The sequence below is a fragment of the Ctenocephalides felis genome, unplaced genomic scaffold, assembly GCF_003426905.1.
Source record: "Ctenocephalides felis isolate EL2017-DRISC unplaced genomic scaffold, ASM342690v1 CF-g0.4_SCAFFOLD_01886, whole genome shotgun sequence".
Classification (NCBI taxonomy): Eukaryota; Metazoa; Arthropoda; class Insecta; order Siphonaptera; family Pulicidae; genus Ctenocephalides; species Ctenocephalides felis.
In genome coordinates, this window is record NW_020538040.1 from 59,572,284 (window position 1) to 59,589,621 (window position 17,338).

The 17,338-nt window shown below is 27.8% G+C and overlaps 1 protein-coding gene across 1 annotated transcript; it reads right to left on the minus strand.

Annotated features, from left to right (window-relative positions):
- Window positions 1-3,837: 3,837 nt before the first annotated feature.
- Window positions 3,838-17,217, minus strand: LOC113375157 (major royal jelly protein 1-like). Its single transcript, XM_026615107.1, has 7 exons — window positions 17,187-17,217; window positions 14,652-14,786; window positions 10,759-10,943; window positions 7,495-7,662; window positions 7,044-7,212; window positions 5,948-6,198; window positions 3,838-4,357 (listed from the first exon to the last, which is right to left on the minus strand). Exons 1-7 carry the CDS (start codon window positions 17,215-17,217, stop codon window positions 3,953-3,955), a joined length of 1,344 nt encoding a protein of 447 aa, XP_026470892.1. The 3' UTR covers window positions 3,838-3,952.
- Between the last annotated feature and the right edge of the window lie 121 nt (window positions 17,218-17,338).

Below are 17,338 nucleotides of genomic sequence, written 5' to 3' on the forward strand. Positions count from 1 at the left end.
ATTCTTACATATATATTTCTTATACATTCACCATATATATACTATCTCTTCTTATATCCTAATCTTCCATTCAATTTTCATTCTTCTTCTTATTTCTCAATATGTTCTCATCTTCTAAACTTCTTTTTCCCTATTTACTTCTATTTTTTCTTGTATTCTACAAATTAGCAATTATTTGGAAGCGCCAGGAGTCGAACCAACGATCTCCGGCATGTGAGTCGGACATGCTACCTCTGAGCTACGTCCGCCACCATTTTTTTACTTATTTATTTTTAAATTATTTAAACAACAATTGAAATTGAGTCATATGAGTTGTTCTAATGATTTTTGACTTAACTAACTACGTCAGTGTTATACATTTCAACCCAACAGGGATTCCATCGCTATGTGATGATTTTTTATTATTACAGTTTCTGTAAAAGTAATATTTTTAACTTCCCGTAGGGTAAGTTATAGTAATCGCAAAAAAATCGAAAATGAAAATTTTTATATATCTTTACGTTTTAGAGGTTTCTGAACATTTTGGCATACCTTAGAAAAAATGGATGTATGTGTGTGTGTGTGTGTGTGTGTGTGTGTGTGTGTGTGTGTGTGCGTGTGTGTATGTATGTGCGGATACAAATTTTCGTCGACGATTTCGGGAACACGGATCAACCGATTTGAATAATTCAAAAAACATTCGATTTGTATTGATAAGGAGACGTGCTGATTAGTTTTTGGCGAAGGCAGGTCTAGCCATTTCGGAGATACGGGGCAAAAAGTGCCGAAAACGGTAACTCAGTTTTTAAGAGAACGGAGCGTCCGATTTTAATAATTCAAAAAACATTTTACTTGTATTGACAAGGTAAAGAATTGATCAAATTTTCATAAAGGCAGGTCTAGCGGTTTCGGAGATCTAACGAAAAAAGTAAAAAAAAATGCCATTTGGCGGTCAAAAATGATCATTAGACATATGCACATCAAATTTTCAGATATTTTATAGAGATTTTATCAATAAGTATAAATTTTGTTTATTTTCCTATGGGTTCCGTATCAATGTTTACCCGTTAGACAGCGACGCCGCGCTTACGCGCTTTATATTTTGTCTCTATGCAGTTATGGCAGTACGATTGCTTTGAAAAACAAGTTCAGATCTTCCAAAATATGTCAAAATAAAAAAAACATTTTTTTTTTCAAAAAAAAAATTTAAAAAAAAAAAAATTTTTATAAAAAAAAATTTAAAAAAAAAAAATTTTTTTTTAAAAAAATTTTTTTTCAAAAGAAAGTAATTTTTTGTCAAATTTATAGTTTCTCAAAAATCTAATTTTTTCGAAGTAAATTTTTTTCAAAAATGTTAATCGTTTTTAAAAAAATAATAATTTTTGGTACGGGAAGTTCCAGCAATTTGCCTTAAGGCACGATGCCCTAATTGCCTTAAGACAGAATTCCACTTACAGCTAGTTTTATCTATATTTCGAAGTGAAAGCCGATGTCTCAGCTGCTTGATATCAGGCTGTTGAACGCAGCATTAAATGGGATCTTTATAATTCGCGGGGTAGTCTATAAAACTGAATAAATTTTTGTTCTGTATTTACTCAACCGCATATCCATAAATGAAATGCTATAAAGTCTTATATTTGATCAATTCATCAATAGCTTGGTTACAACTTGTAGTGATTTGTCGATTTTTAATTTTAAGTATTGACTGCAGTTTTAATTGGATGATAAGTAGTTTGCGAATGGAATCCTCTATAAATCAAATATAATTTAGAACAAAAAGTTTACATTTAAAATAAATTCTCGTCACATTTGAAAGAGTTCGTTGTGAAAAATATATTTATCGTCGAAGAAAATGCTGCTTGCATATTTGTCATATCCAAATGTTATTGGAGTAGATCAACGCATTCGGCATGACAGCACGAATTGTTAATTCAATAAACAGTGCTTATCTTCGCCACATGCAATCATATAGAAAGTGTTCCGCTTTGATTATTATATAATATACAATATACCTACGTGCGCGATGCGTATAATTACCTTTGCAAATATTTATTGTTTTCTTCGACGATGATCTGGCTAGAAATTTAAAATATTCATATTTATACTTCATTCTTCAGTGTCATCGTATCTAATGATATCTTATTACCGAGGTACAAGTAGATTACCATCCTCAGTAAAAGAACCACTTCTTATGATAGTAATGAGCTAATTCGCATTGGTAAAATATTCATGCATATTAGCATCATTAGTTGGTTAAATTGAATGTTGTACAGAGGTACAACTTAACTTTTAGCAGAATTCAAACCACTTTCGGTGCGTCTCGAGCGAGATGTGTCAGATGTGATATATTAATATATGTACATATATTTTATTTTGAAACAAATTTTTTGTAGTATACGAAAAAAGAATTGTAATATACTGACCAGCAAACCGAAGGATAGACAAAAAACAATACAAATTATTAGAAATTTTGGTTGCAAAGCAATACAGTAAAAAGACGATTTTTGTTTATTGATACCACTATATATAATTTATCTATTATTTTAGGATATTTTTTCTGAATACCGAAGTCAAATTGCAATAATATTTAAACGATTTTTATTAAATATCAGAGACAAATTCGAAAAGTTTACGTTATATTTATCTGCTTCGTTCACCATCAAGCCCAAAAACCTTAAATGGGAGTAAAACAATTCTTTTCAAACTAACATTAATATTTTAGTAACACATAATCATTTCTTATTAACGATGCCGGGAGAAATCATTTGATTGGAAATTGGATTCATAAATACAGGATTTTCAAATGTAATACAATAAAATCTAACATCTTAAATTAAGGTGACCAAAAGTCCCGGTTTGATCGGGACAGTCCCGGAATTCCACCTTGTATCCCGGGTTTTTCTAATAGCAATATTTGTCCCGAATTTAGATCTTTTGTCCCGGTTTTTCGAAAATCAATAGGTGAATTAATAAAAATTATGAAATACAAATAAGTGCTATTTTTTCAACTTAATTATGATTAATTATTGAATAGAATTTTATACAAGGTACAAAAGCGAAAAAAACATATAGTAAAAAGTATATAAGAAAGAATATCGTAGATAAAAAAGTATTACATATAATCGAATAATAAAGTTTTTACTAAAATCCGCAATTCTAATTAAAAAAAAGGAATCATATAAACTCTGTTTTTTTATTGCATCCCTAAATAAGCATTTGTTATTTTAAAGACCCCTCCCGCCATTCTGGATTAGCATAACTAAAAATTATCTCTTGGTTTGGTATATATTAAGGTGGTCCTTAATATGGACATTTTCGAATTTCCTTGCTCCCAAAGGCTCAATTGGTTCTCAATTGACAAAAAACAATTTTCTGAAAGTTTTAGCTCTTAATATTAACTTTTAGATAGTGCACAATTCAATCATTCTTCATATGGAAATAGCATGGAAAACATTTTGAAAATAAAAAAAAAAATTTTTAGGTATAACTTAGCGACAAGTGAATTAAAAGTGAAAATTTGTGTCATTTTTTATTGAAAATTCGACGCTCTGCAAATTTTTTGCCATACAGAACTTTGATTGAATTGCGCTCTATCTATATATAATATTAAGAATTAAAAGTTTCAGAGAATTGTTTTTTATCGATTTGGAATCAGTTGAGCCCTTGGGAGCAAGAAAATTCGAAAACGTCCATATTAAGGACCACCCTAATATATATATATATATATATATATATATATATATAAATTGTCAATAAGTTATATAAAAAGAAATAGATTTCTGAAAGGTTTATCTGAAAATATCGTAAACTAAATAAAAACATATATGATGTTAAAATCATTTTCATTATTATGGCTTGGCAAATAACTTAAAACATATACAAAATAGACACATAAATAATAAATAAATAACTAAAAAATAGTTCCTTGGCATTTGTATAGACTTATTTCACACGAATGTTGTACAGTAAGATATTAATTAAATATCAATGGGGCATACCCTGAGGCCCTTCCATGGGAAGCATTGCTACCCCTGCCAACTCTTGTGCAGCGGCCATCGGGCCCGAGAAGGCCTTCAGTTTGTAATGCTTGTATGCGAAAGTTTACGGTTTCATTATTAATACTGCCAGTCATGAATTTTTGTATTGAATTCGTCATCACCCACAACTCTTGGCCGCCAATTAAGTTATTGATTACTTTAACGCCGCTGGCAAATTGTAATGTTTCGGGATTCTCGGCGACGGTGATGAGATTTTGAGGTTCGTATGGAGTGCTAGTGTCCCAGCACGCAATGGCTTGTGGATTGACTAGCCCAAAGAATAAGTTGCCGTGGTTGTCTATGGCCTGGGCGGCGCTCTGAGTATCCCTTTTTCCTATCGTCTGGAAGAATTACATTTATTACTATGAATCTAATATATATGCAGTTAATCCTCCAATAAGGAGGTACTCTGAAAACGCGGTTTCCATACTACGCAGAGCCCAAATTGCGACAGCCCTTCTATAGCGTGGTTTTTGTTCAATAATCCATAAGTTTCTTCCGCGCAACCATTGAATGACTATAGTAACTAGAGTTTTAATATAAGTTTTTTTTATCGATTTCATACGTTATCAATACATAATTCTTCATCTCTCACAATAATTTTATATAAAGATGCCACTTTTTATTACAGCTGTGTACGACATTAGTTTTGGTAGTGTCAATCTTTCACAAAACGTCATAGTATTAATAGATTTTGTTTTATTTTAAATTCCCGAAGAAGTTTATGTTTTCATAAAAAAAATCCGATTCGCCAATTTTATGTTTTCTCGACGTTTCAAGCCATTCTGAATCGAATGAGACCAAATTTGGAAAAAGTATGTGTGTGGGTGTGTGTGTGTACGTGTACGTGTGTGTATGTAACAGATTTTTTGCCGTAAATCGACGTTTTCTTGAAAACGGCTGGACCGATTTCAAAAATTTAGAAACCATTCGATGTATCTCGATGAGGACTATCGTTTGTCAGTTTGCGCGACGATTGGCCGAGCCGTTTATTTATTATATTCTTCTATAAACTCTTCAATTCAATAAACAATAATTTATATTTTTCCTCATATCTTTATATGAACTCTTCAATTTAATTAAAATAATTTATAATTTATCATGTCTCTTACATTTATTGGTTTCCATAGATCCGCACTATGAATTAGCCTGGATTAAATCTGGATTATGTCAATGAGAATTTTTTATAACACGGTTTCCATATTACGCGGTACGCACTTACCGCACATTATAAATAAATATTGGTAAGATGTAATAGTCTACGTTATAACGCTAGTATATTTGGCAAAAAAATCAATATTACTGTAATATAAAAACAATAGAATATAAGGTAATTATTGAAAAAAGTAAAATATGAAATTTTTCAATTTTCAAATAATTAAAAAAATGTGTAAATTTAATAAGAGTTACTACTTCTTAAATAAGATAACATTCCACATTCCAGTAATAAAAAAAAAAATTAAAAATAAAATAATTATATTTTTTTTGAAAAAAGTTCTTATTTTGGTAAAATAAAATCTTTAATGGTGTTTTTAAAAATCGGTAATGATTTGGCATAGATTCTAAATGGAATAATACGCTTCCATTCAATCATTACTAGGTATATGTCATTTTCATCATCTAGGCGTATTTTTTTCGTCAATATCAACTTCAAGATAAACCGATATTTCGATATTTCTGGGGAATTAACACGAGGATTTATACAAAAATCCTAAATAAAAATTTTCGTCGGCTGCAGAATTCATTTCATGACATTATTGCTTCACGGTAATATCTAGTATATATAAATAAGTGTCAATATTATTAGGTGTTGAATCGTTTCAACATTTTTCCAATTTTTTCCAATTTTTAATCTATGCAATAGTCTGTATTACTATTGCATGCATAGTACCATGTCTATTACACAATAGGTATCAATTTTACTAAATTACCTCGAAAAGTCTTGGATTTGCATCTGGATCTTCGGTCCACATCGTGCTGTTAAGAAGTACGTCAGTTGTAACCATGTTTTCGGCATTACTTGCTAAAGCATGGAAATATAATGTCCTTGGTTCTCCACGATGTTTATTACCATTATAACCGTTGCCATGATTAAATAAATTTTGGATAAATCGTGTATCCTTTGCTTGTTGTGGGGTTAATGCCATACCAACAATACCGTCCATCAAATCAAATGATTCGCCTTAACAAAAAAAAGAAATTGTTAGTTATATGATTCATTTAATAACTTAATCATTATTTATAAGAAATTATCCAATAAGTAAATATTGTGAATTTTATATCGAAAGAAAAAAACAACTACTGAATTGCTTTCTCCAACATGTCAATGTAGTATACAATGTCCCTTTTCGGCGAACTATTGTAAATTCATTAAATTTACTGAATGCCCTTTACTGGACAGTTGTAAATAAAAGAGTTAATAAAAAAAAATATGATTCATTTATTTATTTATTGACTGTGGCTCTGAAGAAAAAAATATTGATGCATTTTTTGTAGATATTTTTATGATCTACAATTTTGTCTCAGATGATTTTGCAATAAATCTAACCAATCTAAGCTGAAAATCATGAAAAATTCATTTTTTTTTATCTTTGACCCTGTGTGATTTTTTTTAGTTCGCATCGGAACGATGAGGGCTTTTGAGATTTCTTTTATAATTGTATTTTAAATAATTTTACCAAGTTAGAGCCCATTATGAATTATTGTAACGTTGAATGCTTAAATTTTACTCATTCCATATATTTCTCCATTTGACAATATGCATGTATATTTAAAATAAATATTATCCGGTCTACAAAAAACGAGTTCCAGCTAATCATGGCGTAATACTGGTAACATTGGGGCAATATTTAAAATTTTCAATAATTAAAAATGAATATTAAACATATTAAATAAAGTATTAAAATGTACATACGAGTATACACCTTAATTTGGCACATATAACGTACTATCAAAATTACGAGATTAGATTATGTTTAAGTATCTATTAATATAAAAATTATTTTCAAAGCAAGTGAACAATTTTACCTTGAATTGTGAATGTTCCCCATTCCGGATTAGGATAAAAAAGTTTATTATTAATTCGCCAGGATCGCTCGTTTTTCAAGTCAAATACTACTAAGCCTTGCCCAGTTACATCTCCAATATAGACAAATGTATTGCTACATTTTCCGTTGCTATCTTGGACATCTACGACCTGAAACATTAAATAAATCGTCAAAATAAGGTTAAAAATACAGCAGCTATAATTTCTGAAAATTGAAAACATTTTTTTCATAATGCTGGAAATCAATAGTGCTATATAAAAACGTATATGTTGGAACCATTCGAAGGTCAAGAAAAAACAATTCGTCTACTAAAAGACATAGATTATCATCAGACGACGTTAATTATAATTTTGAATGTTAGCTGGTTAGTTTATTTAATCGAAACATTTTGGTACTTAATTGTAAAATTTTTCATTTTCTGTTTCACTTACTGGTGTGACGAATAAACTGATGCCACTTTTGTATTGATCTTCTGGGAATCTGTAGCGCATTATCATTTTGTCAGTATGAAGATTAAAAACTACAAGTTGAGGTGGACAATGTTGTGTAGATCCAATCATTCCTGTATCCAATACCCACATTCTGTTGCATTTATCTATCTAAAAATATTTTTATAATGAGTATCGTTTATCATCAATAATGACCCTAAAAATTGAAGCTGTAATATACAGTTCTCTAGGCTTAATGATAGCATAAGTATTTGTTGAAAGGGTTGAATTAACATAATTGTGCAGAATAATGAAAAGCGCAGTAGTATTATCATTATTAAAATTTCCATTAAGTGAATCATATAAATAGAGAAACAATAACGTAAAAATCACTTTATATCCTCATATTCAACAATTAAAACAGACAATTTTCTAGATCATTGTCCAAATAGAGTGGCAACAACCTCGAGCGTTTCTTGGAACCCGCCGATGTATAAGGAAGTACTTATTATTTGAATTAACATGCATTAAATTATAGATAGAGTTATAGATAGATAAATTAAAAGATTAATTATAAAAATTTATTACGGTCAAGTAATCTCAAGGTCAGAAAGCAAAAATGTTTATTGGAATTTGTGTGTTTTATGAATTGAGTTGTTGAAATTTACATACGTATGTTGGTTATTTGTAAAAGAAACTTTAATATTTATTACAGTATTTGTTGAAATATGCGGTATTAAACATAGCTATGGAAAAATATATGATACAATAAAAAATTGTATTGGTGTTTAAATAATTGATTATGTTTTTGCTAGTATTCATATACGTGTTCGTAAATTTAAGGTAAATGAACTGTGAAGATATAGTTCCTGCTTTTTAGTAATAGATTTGTCACTTATCTTAACTAGCATTATTTAAGAGCTTGAATTTGTATTAGATGATAAAAAATATTTGTATTATAAAAACTGTACTGGAATTTATTGAGAAAATATTATCATTTTTTAGATATTATTATGAAGTTATATAACAAGCCAAATATTTACATATTCATAACATGTCGTCCTCAAATATTCGTATTTGGCAAAGTTAAAAAAATAGAGATATCACTGATGGTGATATATCAGTGGTGTTGTGCTAATATTTTTTTACCGGAACGCTAAAATAAAAAAAAACAAAAATCATTATAAAACCCATTTTGTACATATATATGTATGTTTATTATAATAATAGGAAAGTTTAATAAAGAATAGTTAAATTGTAAATTATAAAATTCACTTATCAAATGATTTTCTGTGTGTAGCGATTTTTTTTTCCACTGCTGATTATTATATAAATTTAGAAACGTGCATCTGGTATGCATGTCGAAAATAATATTTATAATTTTTTTTAAACTAAATATTTGTTTTGAATTACAAATACACATTAAATTTAGACTGTAGAATGAAGATCTGGAAATATTTACCTGGTGTTTACCTAATTCGCACAGAAATTTATTTTTTGTTAGCTTGCATAACTCAAATTAATTATATAAATATATTTATATTAATTATATAATTATATTTACTAATTATTTTAAATGCAGTTTAAGAGAATAATTGAACTAAATTGTAATTTTTTTGCAAATCGTTCTACGTATGATAGGTTATACCTATACTCCGTAAAAGTAGAAGATGCAATCAATTTAATTATGAATTAATAAGTAAATTGATGAAAAAGATAACTAAATAAAACTGAAAAACCTATCGCAGATAATAAAAATTTATGAAAAGGCAAAAACTTTTCGATAACGTAACTTGCATCACAATTTAAACTAGTAAAATTAAGCGCTATGGTAGTCAATAGTATTTAACGCTTTTGCTAAATTTTAGTCTCATATATAAAGTATAGTAACTTTTAAATATAATATGATAAGAATAAATAGTTGGTATTGGTATCTTGCCTTGCGGCAAGTTTTATGGACTTTCCGATATGTTTAAATAATCGACTTAATCAATAGAAAATTAATTAATTTATGAGTGATTGAAAGTATTGCGAGTGGATTTATTACGCAAAATTGAAAAGAACAAACACGTTAACTAGAAGTACTATCTAAAAGCAAATTTTCAAAAATCAACAATTTTTATAATTGAACCAGTTTTCGTAGGACTTTAATGGTTTAGTATGTTCATTAGGACAAAGTACTCTATCGCTATACCAAGTCGTCTAATTTTAATTTTAGCGAACGTCAAAAAAACTACTCATTTTCTCAAACCTTGATAAATTTTTAAAATTAAACCATTTGTCATAAGGCCGTAATATTTCAGTAAGTTTTATAAGACCATATATATATCGCCAAAAAAGGTTCCATACAAATCGGCTTAATTTTTTTTTTAACAGTTAATTACAAGAGAACGGCTCGGTAGATTTAAACCCATAAACTAATAAAGATAAAAGATAAAAACTAGATAAAACTAATCAGTATCATTCCCAATTAATATGATTTGAACGGTTTTTGATTTTTTTTAAATCGATTCGGTAGTATAAGCTTAAATGTGGGCGAAAAGTTTAAGACTTCTTTCCAAATTATGAAAAAACGGCTCACAGATCGGCGCACAAAACTGACAAACAATAGTCCTCATTAAAATACATCAAATTGCTTTTAAATTTCTGAAATCGGTTTAAGCGTTTTTGAACAAATGTCCATGAAAGGTCTAATTTTGACAAATGCCAAAAAATGATACTTATTTTTGTAAACTTTGACGAATTTTTTAAATTAAACGACTTGTTGTATATTATTTAAGTAATAATATTTTAGTATAATCTATAAGACTATGGTCTACCGTAAAAAAAATCATAAAAATCGTCGAATTTTTTTTTTTAATACAAAAAACGGTCCAGCCAATCTTTTCCAAAAACTAATCAGCACGTTTTCCAACCAATATCTTTCGAACGGTTTTTGAATTTTTAAAATCGATTCAGAAGTCGAGAAAACATAAAATTAGCGAATCGGATTTTTTGCTGAAAATATAAACTTCTCCTTCGGGAAGTTAATAATATTTAGCGCAGAATAATAATATTTAGTTTTCACTAACTTGAAGTGTGGTAGACCATGTAGTGTACGCTTTTGCTATTTTTATGGGTATTCACAAAATGTGGCTAGTGAAGCTTTTCTGAAATTTCTTTGCCAGATATATCTATAACTTTTTGTATATTTATTTAATCATGGTTTTCTGATTTTATGTGTTTTGTCCACAATTTATTCGTAATATATAATATTTTGGTACGTACATCGACCCGGAACACAGATGTTAAGCCGTTGCAATTCCGGCCATGACTAGAATGCCAGGAATAATCTGGGTATGCCGCCAACATTGGTCCATTAGCGGCTTGCTGCCTCGTTACTGTAGTAAGTGTCATTGGTACCCCATTTGAAAACCTTGGTATTGTAACGAATATCCTAGAACCTCCATTTTCTAAGAAAATAATTTTATTAATATCATAACAACTCTAATATGGAAATTAAACTGATTCAAATGCAAATCTGTAAATGTGTTAATCTTCAGCAAGAAACTCAGTAGGATATTTAAAATTGCTAATTATTTAAAAATCCATATGTATTCAGCATATTTTTTAGAATATCAGTGCTTAATTTATATACCAAGAATCATAATCAACCATAATTCATTGTCAGCAATATAATACATTGCTCTGGATGTTTTGTACCCGGAAGTCTAATTCAGTTAACTAGGTACTGTGTTAATTATCTATTTATATAGATAATTATCCATTTAAATAAATAAAACATATCTATCTTGAATTAAATTTAAAAATCATTTATAAAACCAGCAATTTTAAAATATTTAATTATAATTTTTAAAATAAATTCAATGTAAATTTACTGTGAGTGTAGCATAGGTCTATAAGAATTTCATTAGAGCATGACAAAAACTGTTTTCATAGGTAACAGAAATGAAAGCAACTTTCCATTTCCCTTGTGAAATAAAGAGATGTAATAGTCTCCAAACGCACCTGAGTTTTTGGCTTGTCATCTAACAAATTATAATTTTTTTATTTAAACTGATATTATTATAACTTACTTATTCACTAAATAATGACATTATTTTATTATTCCTATTTTAACTACATGGCATCAGTAAAAAACTACAAGCAGTCAAAGAATGTATGTTAATTTTAATTATATGAAGTTTTTCAAACACAATTACATGATGAGTGAAGTTGCAAAAACAATATTTGTTTAGACGTTGTTTAACATAATCCACTGTGTAAACAAATATTATAGAATTCATTAATCAGCAATTACTTCATTTCTCTAATTAAGATTCGTTTCTAAATGCTAATTACAATGGCAAACCGATCATGTCATATTTGAAATATGACTTCAATTACATTATTGTTTTTAAATATTATAGATATTTTTAATGCTATTATGAACATATAATGAATGTGTGCATCACGAGTGTTACCATATTACTAATAAACATTATTCAAAAGTGTTATATGATGTATTTATTTTTACTTAACTTAAATTTGCTACTTTGTACAGTAGCAAATAAGTTTTACTTCAATCGCGTGTGATCCTTATGCGCACTCTTTTTTTAATTTATTTTTATTGGTTTCTAAATTACAACAAGCCACTTACAGTCTAATATAAATCGTTTTCTAATATTGTTTGTCTAAAATTAGGAGTTTCATTAAATTTGATGTTATGGGCTCAATTTACTCTTTTACATTTGTTATTAATAAGGGTTCAATACAGGTTGACAGAAACAATTATCCGTAGTACCTACTAGAAAGTAATATGAGTTTTAAAATTATTAATATATTATTAAAATTATAATATATATTAACCGTGATCCTAATTATTTTATTTGTAGTTTTGTAGGCAAATATTAAAGTTTTCTATAAACTGCGTAAATATTTTATGCTTGATTATATTTTGTTCTTTACTAGCTCAATGAATAGCTAGATACTTTCTTTGTGCTTTAAAGTAATTAAATAATATTTCAAAAATGTTTAGTATTGTGTATTGAATTCATAGTTAGTGCGTGTGAATTATCCTGTAAATCTATCGATGTATCATTTATAATTTATAAGATAAGGCTAATTATGTGTCGAGACGGATATAATTATTTACAGCGGAGAATCAATTTATCGGTGCTTAGTTATGAAAACTGTAATTATTCGGTTTGTCAACTACAAACAAACAACTTTGAAGATTAACTGTAAGTGACGGACACATGCCTAGCATTATGCATTAACCAGAAATATTACCAATATGCATATAATTAAAAGCTATAATTTAAGTTACAAGTTATTTCATAATTGTGAGTTACAATTTGCCCATATTTCGAAGACATTCAGTAATTGTTTTGATATTTTATTGTATGGCTTGTATTTATAACGCAACCCACTAGTTGTCCTATTCTAATTGCGACTAATTATGACTTAATATTATATTTTTTGAATTCATATTTTTATATGCAACATATCTACGAAAAGCAATTTTTATTTAACATTATATTTGAGATCTATAACCTCAAGCATAATTTTGATATGATGCTGTCTGATATCGAGCTGTCTTAGGTCAATATCAAATTTGGGTCTAGTTTGTGGTAGCTTTAAACGTTTGGCATTCAGGTTTCAGGGGGCGTCCATTAATTTAGGGGGAGGGGGGTTTGACAAAAAATCACGAAATATCACATGGTAGAGGGAGGAATATAGTAAGAGATCACGTGTATTTATATTTTAATTTATTTTTCTTAAAAAGTTCAAATATCTTCAAAAAACTTCAAAAATGTTACAGTTTTTTCACGTAACTAAAAATACACGTTATGTTTGGTGAGGGAGGGGGGATAATTTTGAATATCACCATGTATCACCAAGGGGGAGAAAGGGCAAAAAATCCTTAAAAACTCGCTCGCGTGATTAATGGACGCCCCCTTAATTTAACATTTGTTGCAATCATTCATCTTTATTATATTCAATTATAGAGAAATTATTCCAATATTTATTAAAATATTTTGTGTTATATATTTAATACATAAGCTTAATTGAGTTTCAAAGAGACTTAACAAATGTGCAATGATTTTGACCGAAACTTTGATTAATCTAGTCATTATTTTACAAAGAGCACACCAACCATACCACCCATAATTACATAAGCTCTTTTATAGAAATTATATAAAATACGATTGAATCTATCATAAAATCCCTCCTCTTTCAAATATTGTTATTAAAAAATTCCTAACTTTACTTGTTTCTGAGATATTGGTGTTGGACCATTTCACTCGCGGACCTTCAAGCCCCGCTTTTTCCATTTTTTTTTTGACTATATATTAAAACAAAATAAAATTATAAAATATTTTTCAACCGAAAAAATCAGATGGACCTTCAAAAGTGACAAATGAGTGCAAACGTCTGAGGTGCCCCACTTTGAAAATATTTAATATCTTTGATGCAACACAGACACAACTAATTGTGTTGTTATAGAAAAAATAGTATAAAATTTTGTTTTTTCAATCGATTCAATTTGGGGGAAGGGTATATAAAACTTATGTAAACAATTAATTTTCTCATTGCTAAGAAAATTGCCAAAATTTTAAATTACTTTAAAGTTGACTAAAAATGAGTATAATAAAAAAAGCCAATACTACTCATGTGATCAGCAGAACTGGAGATAATTAATTTAACGCAGAGGAATTTCATGAAAATTGAGCAAATCATCCGTAATTCAATCGTAAATATTTAGGAAAAAAAAATTTTGAGCGAAATTCTGAAATACGTGTCAAATGATTTAATGTATATCTGTAAAAAAATGTTCGACCATTCTAAAATGTAACATTTTATTTACCCAAAATTCATGCAATTTTTAAAAGAATCACCCATAGTTAAATGGGTGATTCTTTTAAAATGGGTTTATCAAAAATTTTTAATAAATTTAGAATTGATATATTATTGGTCTTAAGCAAACCGAGAAAAATAATAAAACAATTACAATAAAATTTTAAGAAGCAAAATGTAGAAATGTATATTTTATTACTAAAAATTGCACAGTTTTGTGGCTAGAAGCTTTTTTTGTTACAGAAAATCTGAGACAAATGTTTAACTGTTGTTATGATATGATGAAATTATATAGAAATTAAATAAAGGTTATAAATTACCTTTATAATCTACAGCAACATCTATGGGTAACGAGGCACCCCTTTCGTAGAGTCCATTCGAGATAGCGTATTCACGCAAGTGTCTTGAGGGGAATGCGAATTCCAACTCACGCCATTCATGTACTAGTTTTAGGTCTACGCACATGACCAACGAAGGGCCAATTAGAAGAATAGCAACCCATTGAATCAGCATTTCTAATGTATAAATTCTGTAAAAAAAATAACAATATTTAGAGCCAAATTTCAAAATGAACATGTTATTTACTATGTTCATCAAAAGCCATTGGTTTTAAATATATAGAAGAGCAAAGAACATTTCTTATAGTTTTTTTATATAAATTAATATATCTTGAGATGCTCTGATTATATTTCTATGAAATAAAGATAGGCAGATGCTGTAAATATTCATCTACCTAATTAAGTGAAAATGATTACATAACCATTTTTTTATTATTTGTTAAATACAAAAACTGCAGTGTAACTTAACTCGTTTTTGGAGTAACTAATTGTAACATCTACCGGGGCAAGTAGTAACGACAAAAAACGATAATAATACCTGTTACTACTTACCCCTGTTACAATAAGCATCTATCTCTTCTACTTCTATCGATAAGATAAAACTATGAAAAGTCTTTGTAGATAAACAATTACATGAATAAGATTTTTTAAATTTAATTAATTATTGCGCATTCTTCCATTGATAGTTATGAATAAAAACAACTAAAATTTGTAGAACCTACAAGCACATCAGCTTAACCATACTTTCCAAAATTTGCAGACCTTATCACAAAAGTACTCCGGTAACTTTATGCTAACAGAATTGACGGATTAATGTTAAAATGATTTTTTTATCTAATACAACATCTAATCAATATAAATACCCATATTCACAGATATATATATATATATATATATATATATATATATATATTACCTATAAATATACAAAATATACCGGTTCGCGCAATCGTATATATAAATTATACTACACAATCGCTTCGTCACGTGTTGTCTAGAATGATAATTGTTTAAAAAAGATGAACATCAGAATTTAACTTCCATTGCCCTCGAACGTAATTCATGTAATAAATCCGGAATGAGTTATAAAAATGAATAAAAACATAAACATTTGAATATTTTTCAATTCCATGGAGTATTGCAACATAAAAACTGGTTCTTAGTAGGTGTATCCGGTAATATATAAATGTTATAAAATGACAATTAGCAACAATTTGTCATTTGTGTGATTTATGCTTATATATTGTTCTAACACACACACATAAATATAAATATATATATATATATCTATATATATATATATATATATATATATGTGTGTGTGTGTTTGTGTGCTAGATTTAAAGGTCCGCGGGTAAAAATGTCCGCCATCGATATCTCAAAAACAAGTAAAGTTAGGAATTTTATATATATATATATATATATATATATATATATATGCTTAAACCACTTCAGCTGAAAAAATTATACTAAAAATCATAATGTATATATACGTATGTTTTTTAACTTTTATTATTGAGAGTGGTTCGTAGCCTTGCAACACAAGATACCGAGTTCAGATCCTGCGATGCATAAAACATGCTATCAAGCAGTGATATCTATTTTCATTCTAATATGTTTTTCAAATGATTTTAATCATTTGAAATTACTGCCGAAAACCGTAAAGTCAAAAATACAAATTTGATTTTTGTAAAAATATAATATATACATATATAATATAATATATATATATATATATATATATATATATATATATCATTGATTTTTTTTTAACCTAATTTATGTATTGGATTAGGAATTCACCGCCTGCAACCCATAGATCTTTGTGAGATATTTAAATGCCATTTTATACATATTAATGAAAACTTGAAAATGCTTATGTCACTTCTTAATCATGATAAAATATTATAATTAAGAAAAGAATAATTTAAAATATATGCTCTTATATTGATTTAACTTATGGGGCATGGCATCTATTCAAGTGATAAATTTGAAACCTTTCAGATTTGTAAAAATAAAATAGAGAATAAGCGAATTCGATTTTCGGTTTTAAAATATTAATCTTCTGAATATTTATTAGCAAAGCTTAATTCTCGGAAATTGAATTTTCGTTTTATTTTTATTTTAAAAAATTTAGGTTTCTTTAAAAAACATAAAATTCGGACAAACATATAATACAGATTAACGAAATGTTTTAAAATCAATTTATAATATTTTATAAATTATAAAAAAAATTTCAGTTTATTTTTTTTAATAAATTTCAACCGTTATACATGTATTTATTGTCTGGAACTATAAAAAATGATTAATAGCAGATTTAGATTTAAAATTCCAAATCATGTATTTCATTAAATAGGTTAAATTAAATAAATAATTAAAAAATATGAGTTTATTACCCAAGGGTATTATAAGAATGTTTATAAATATAGTTATACTTAAAAAAAGGTTTGTTTAATAATTATATTTATTGTTTACGTTAATAAAATGCGACAAAAATTAAAATCGTATTAATTAAACTATTTTTGAGATTTCGTAGAACAGAAATCATAAATGTAATGCAGCCTTGTTTTTTGAGTAAAGTGAGCAAAATCCGTAAAAAGTAATAATAATTTTTAGATATGAATATTTGAGAAATTTTTAACTCCTTCATACATTTGAACATTGAATAT

Coding starts and splice junctions, on each gene's coding strand:
- LOC113375157 (XM_026615107.1), bottom strand. CDS start 17,217: ATGATTTCTGTTCTACGAAATCTCAAAAATA. Junction 10,944..14,651: donor TGTTGCTGTAGATTATAAAG/GTAATTTATAAC, acceptor TTATTTTCTTAG/AAAATGGAGGTTCTAGGATA. Junction 7,663..10,758: donor CATCTGTGTTCCGGGTCGAT/GTACGTACCAAA, acceptor AAATATTTTTAG/ATAGATAAATGCAACAGAAT.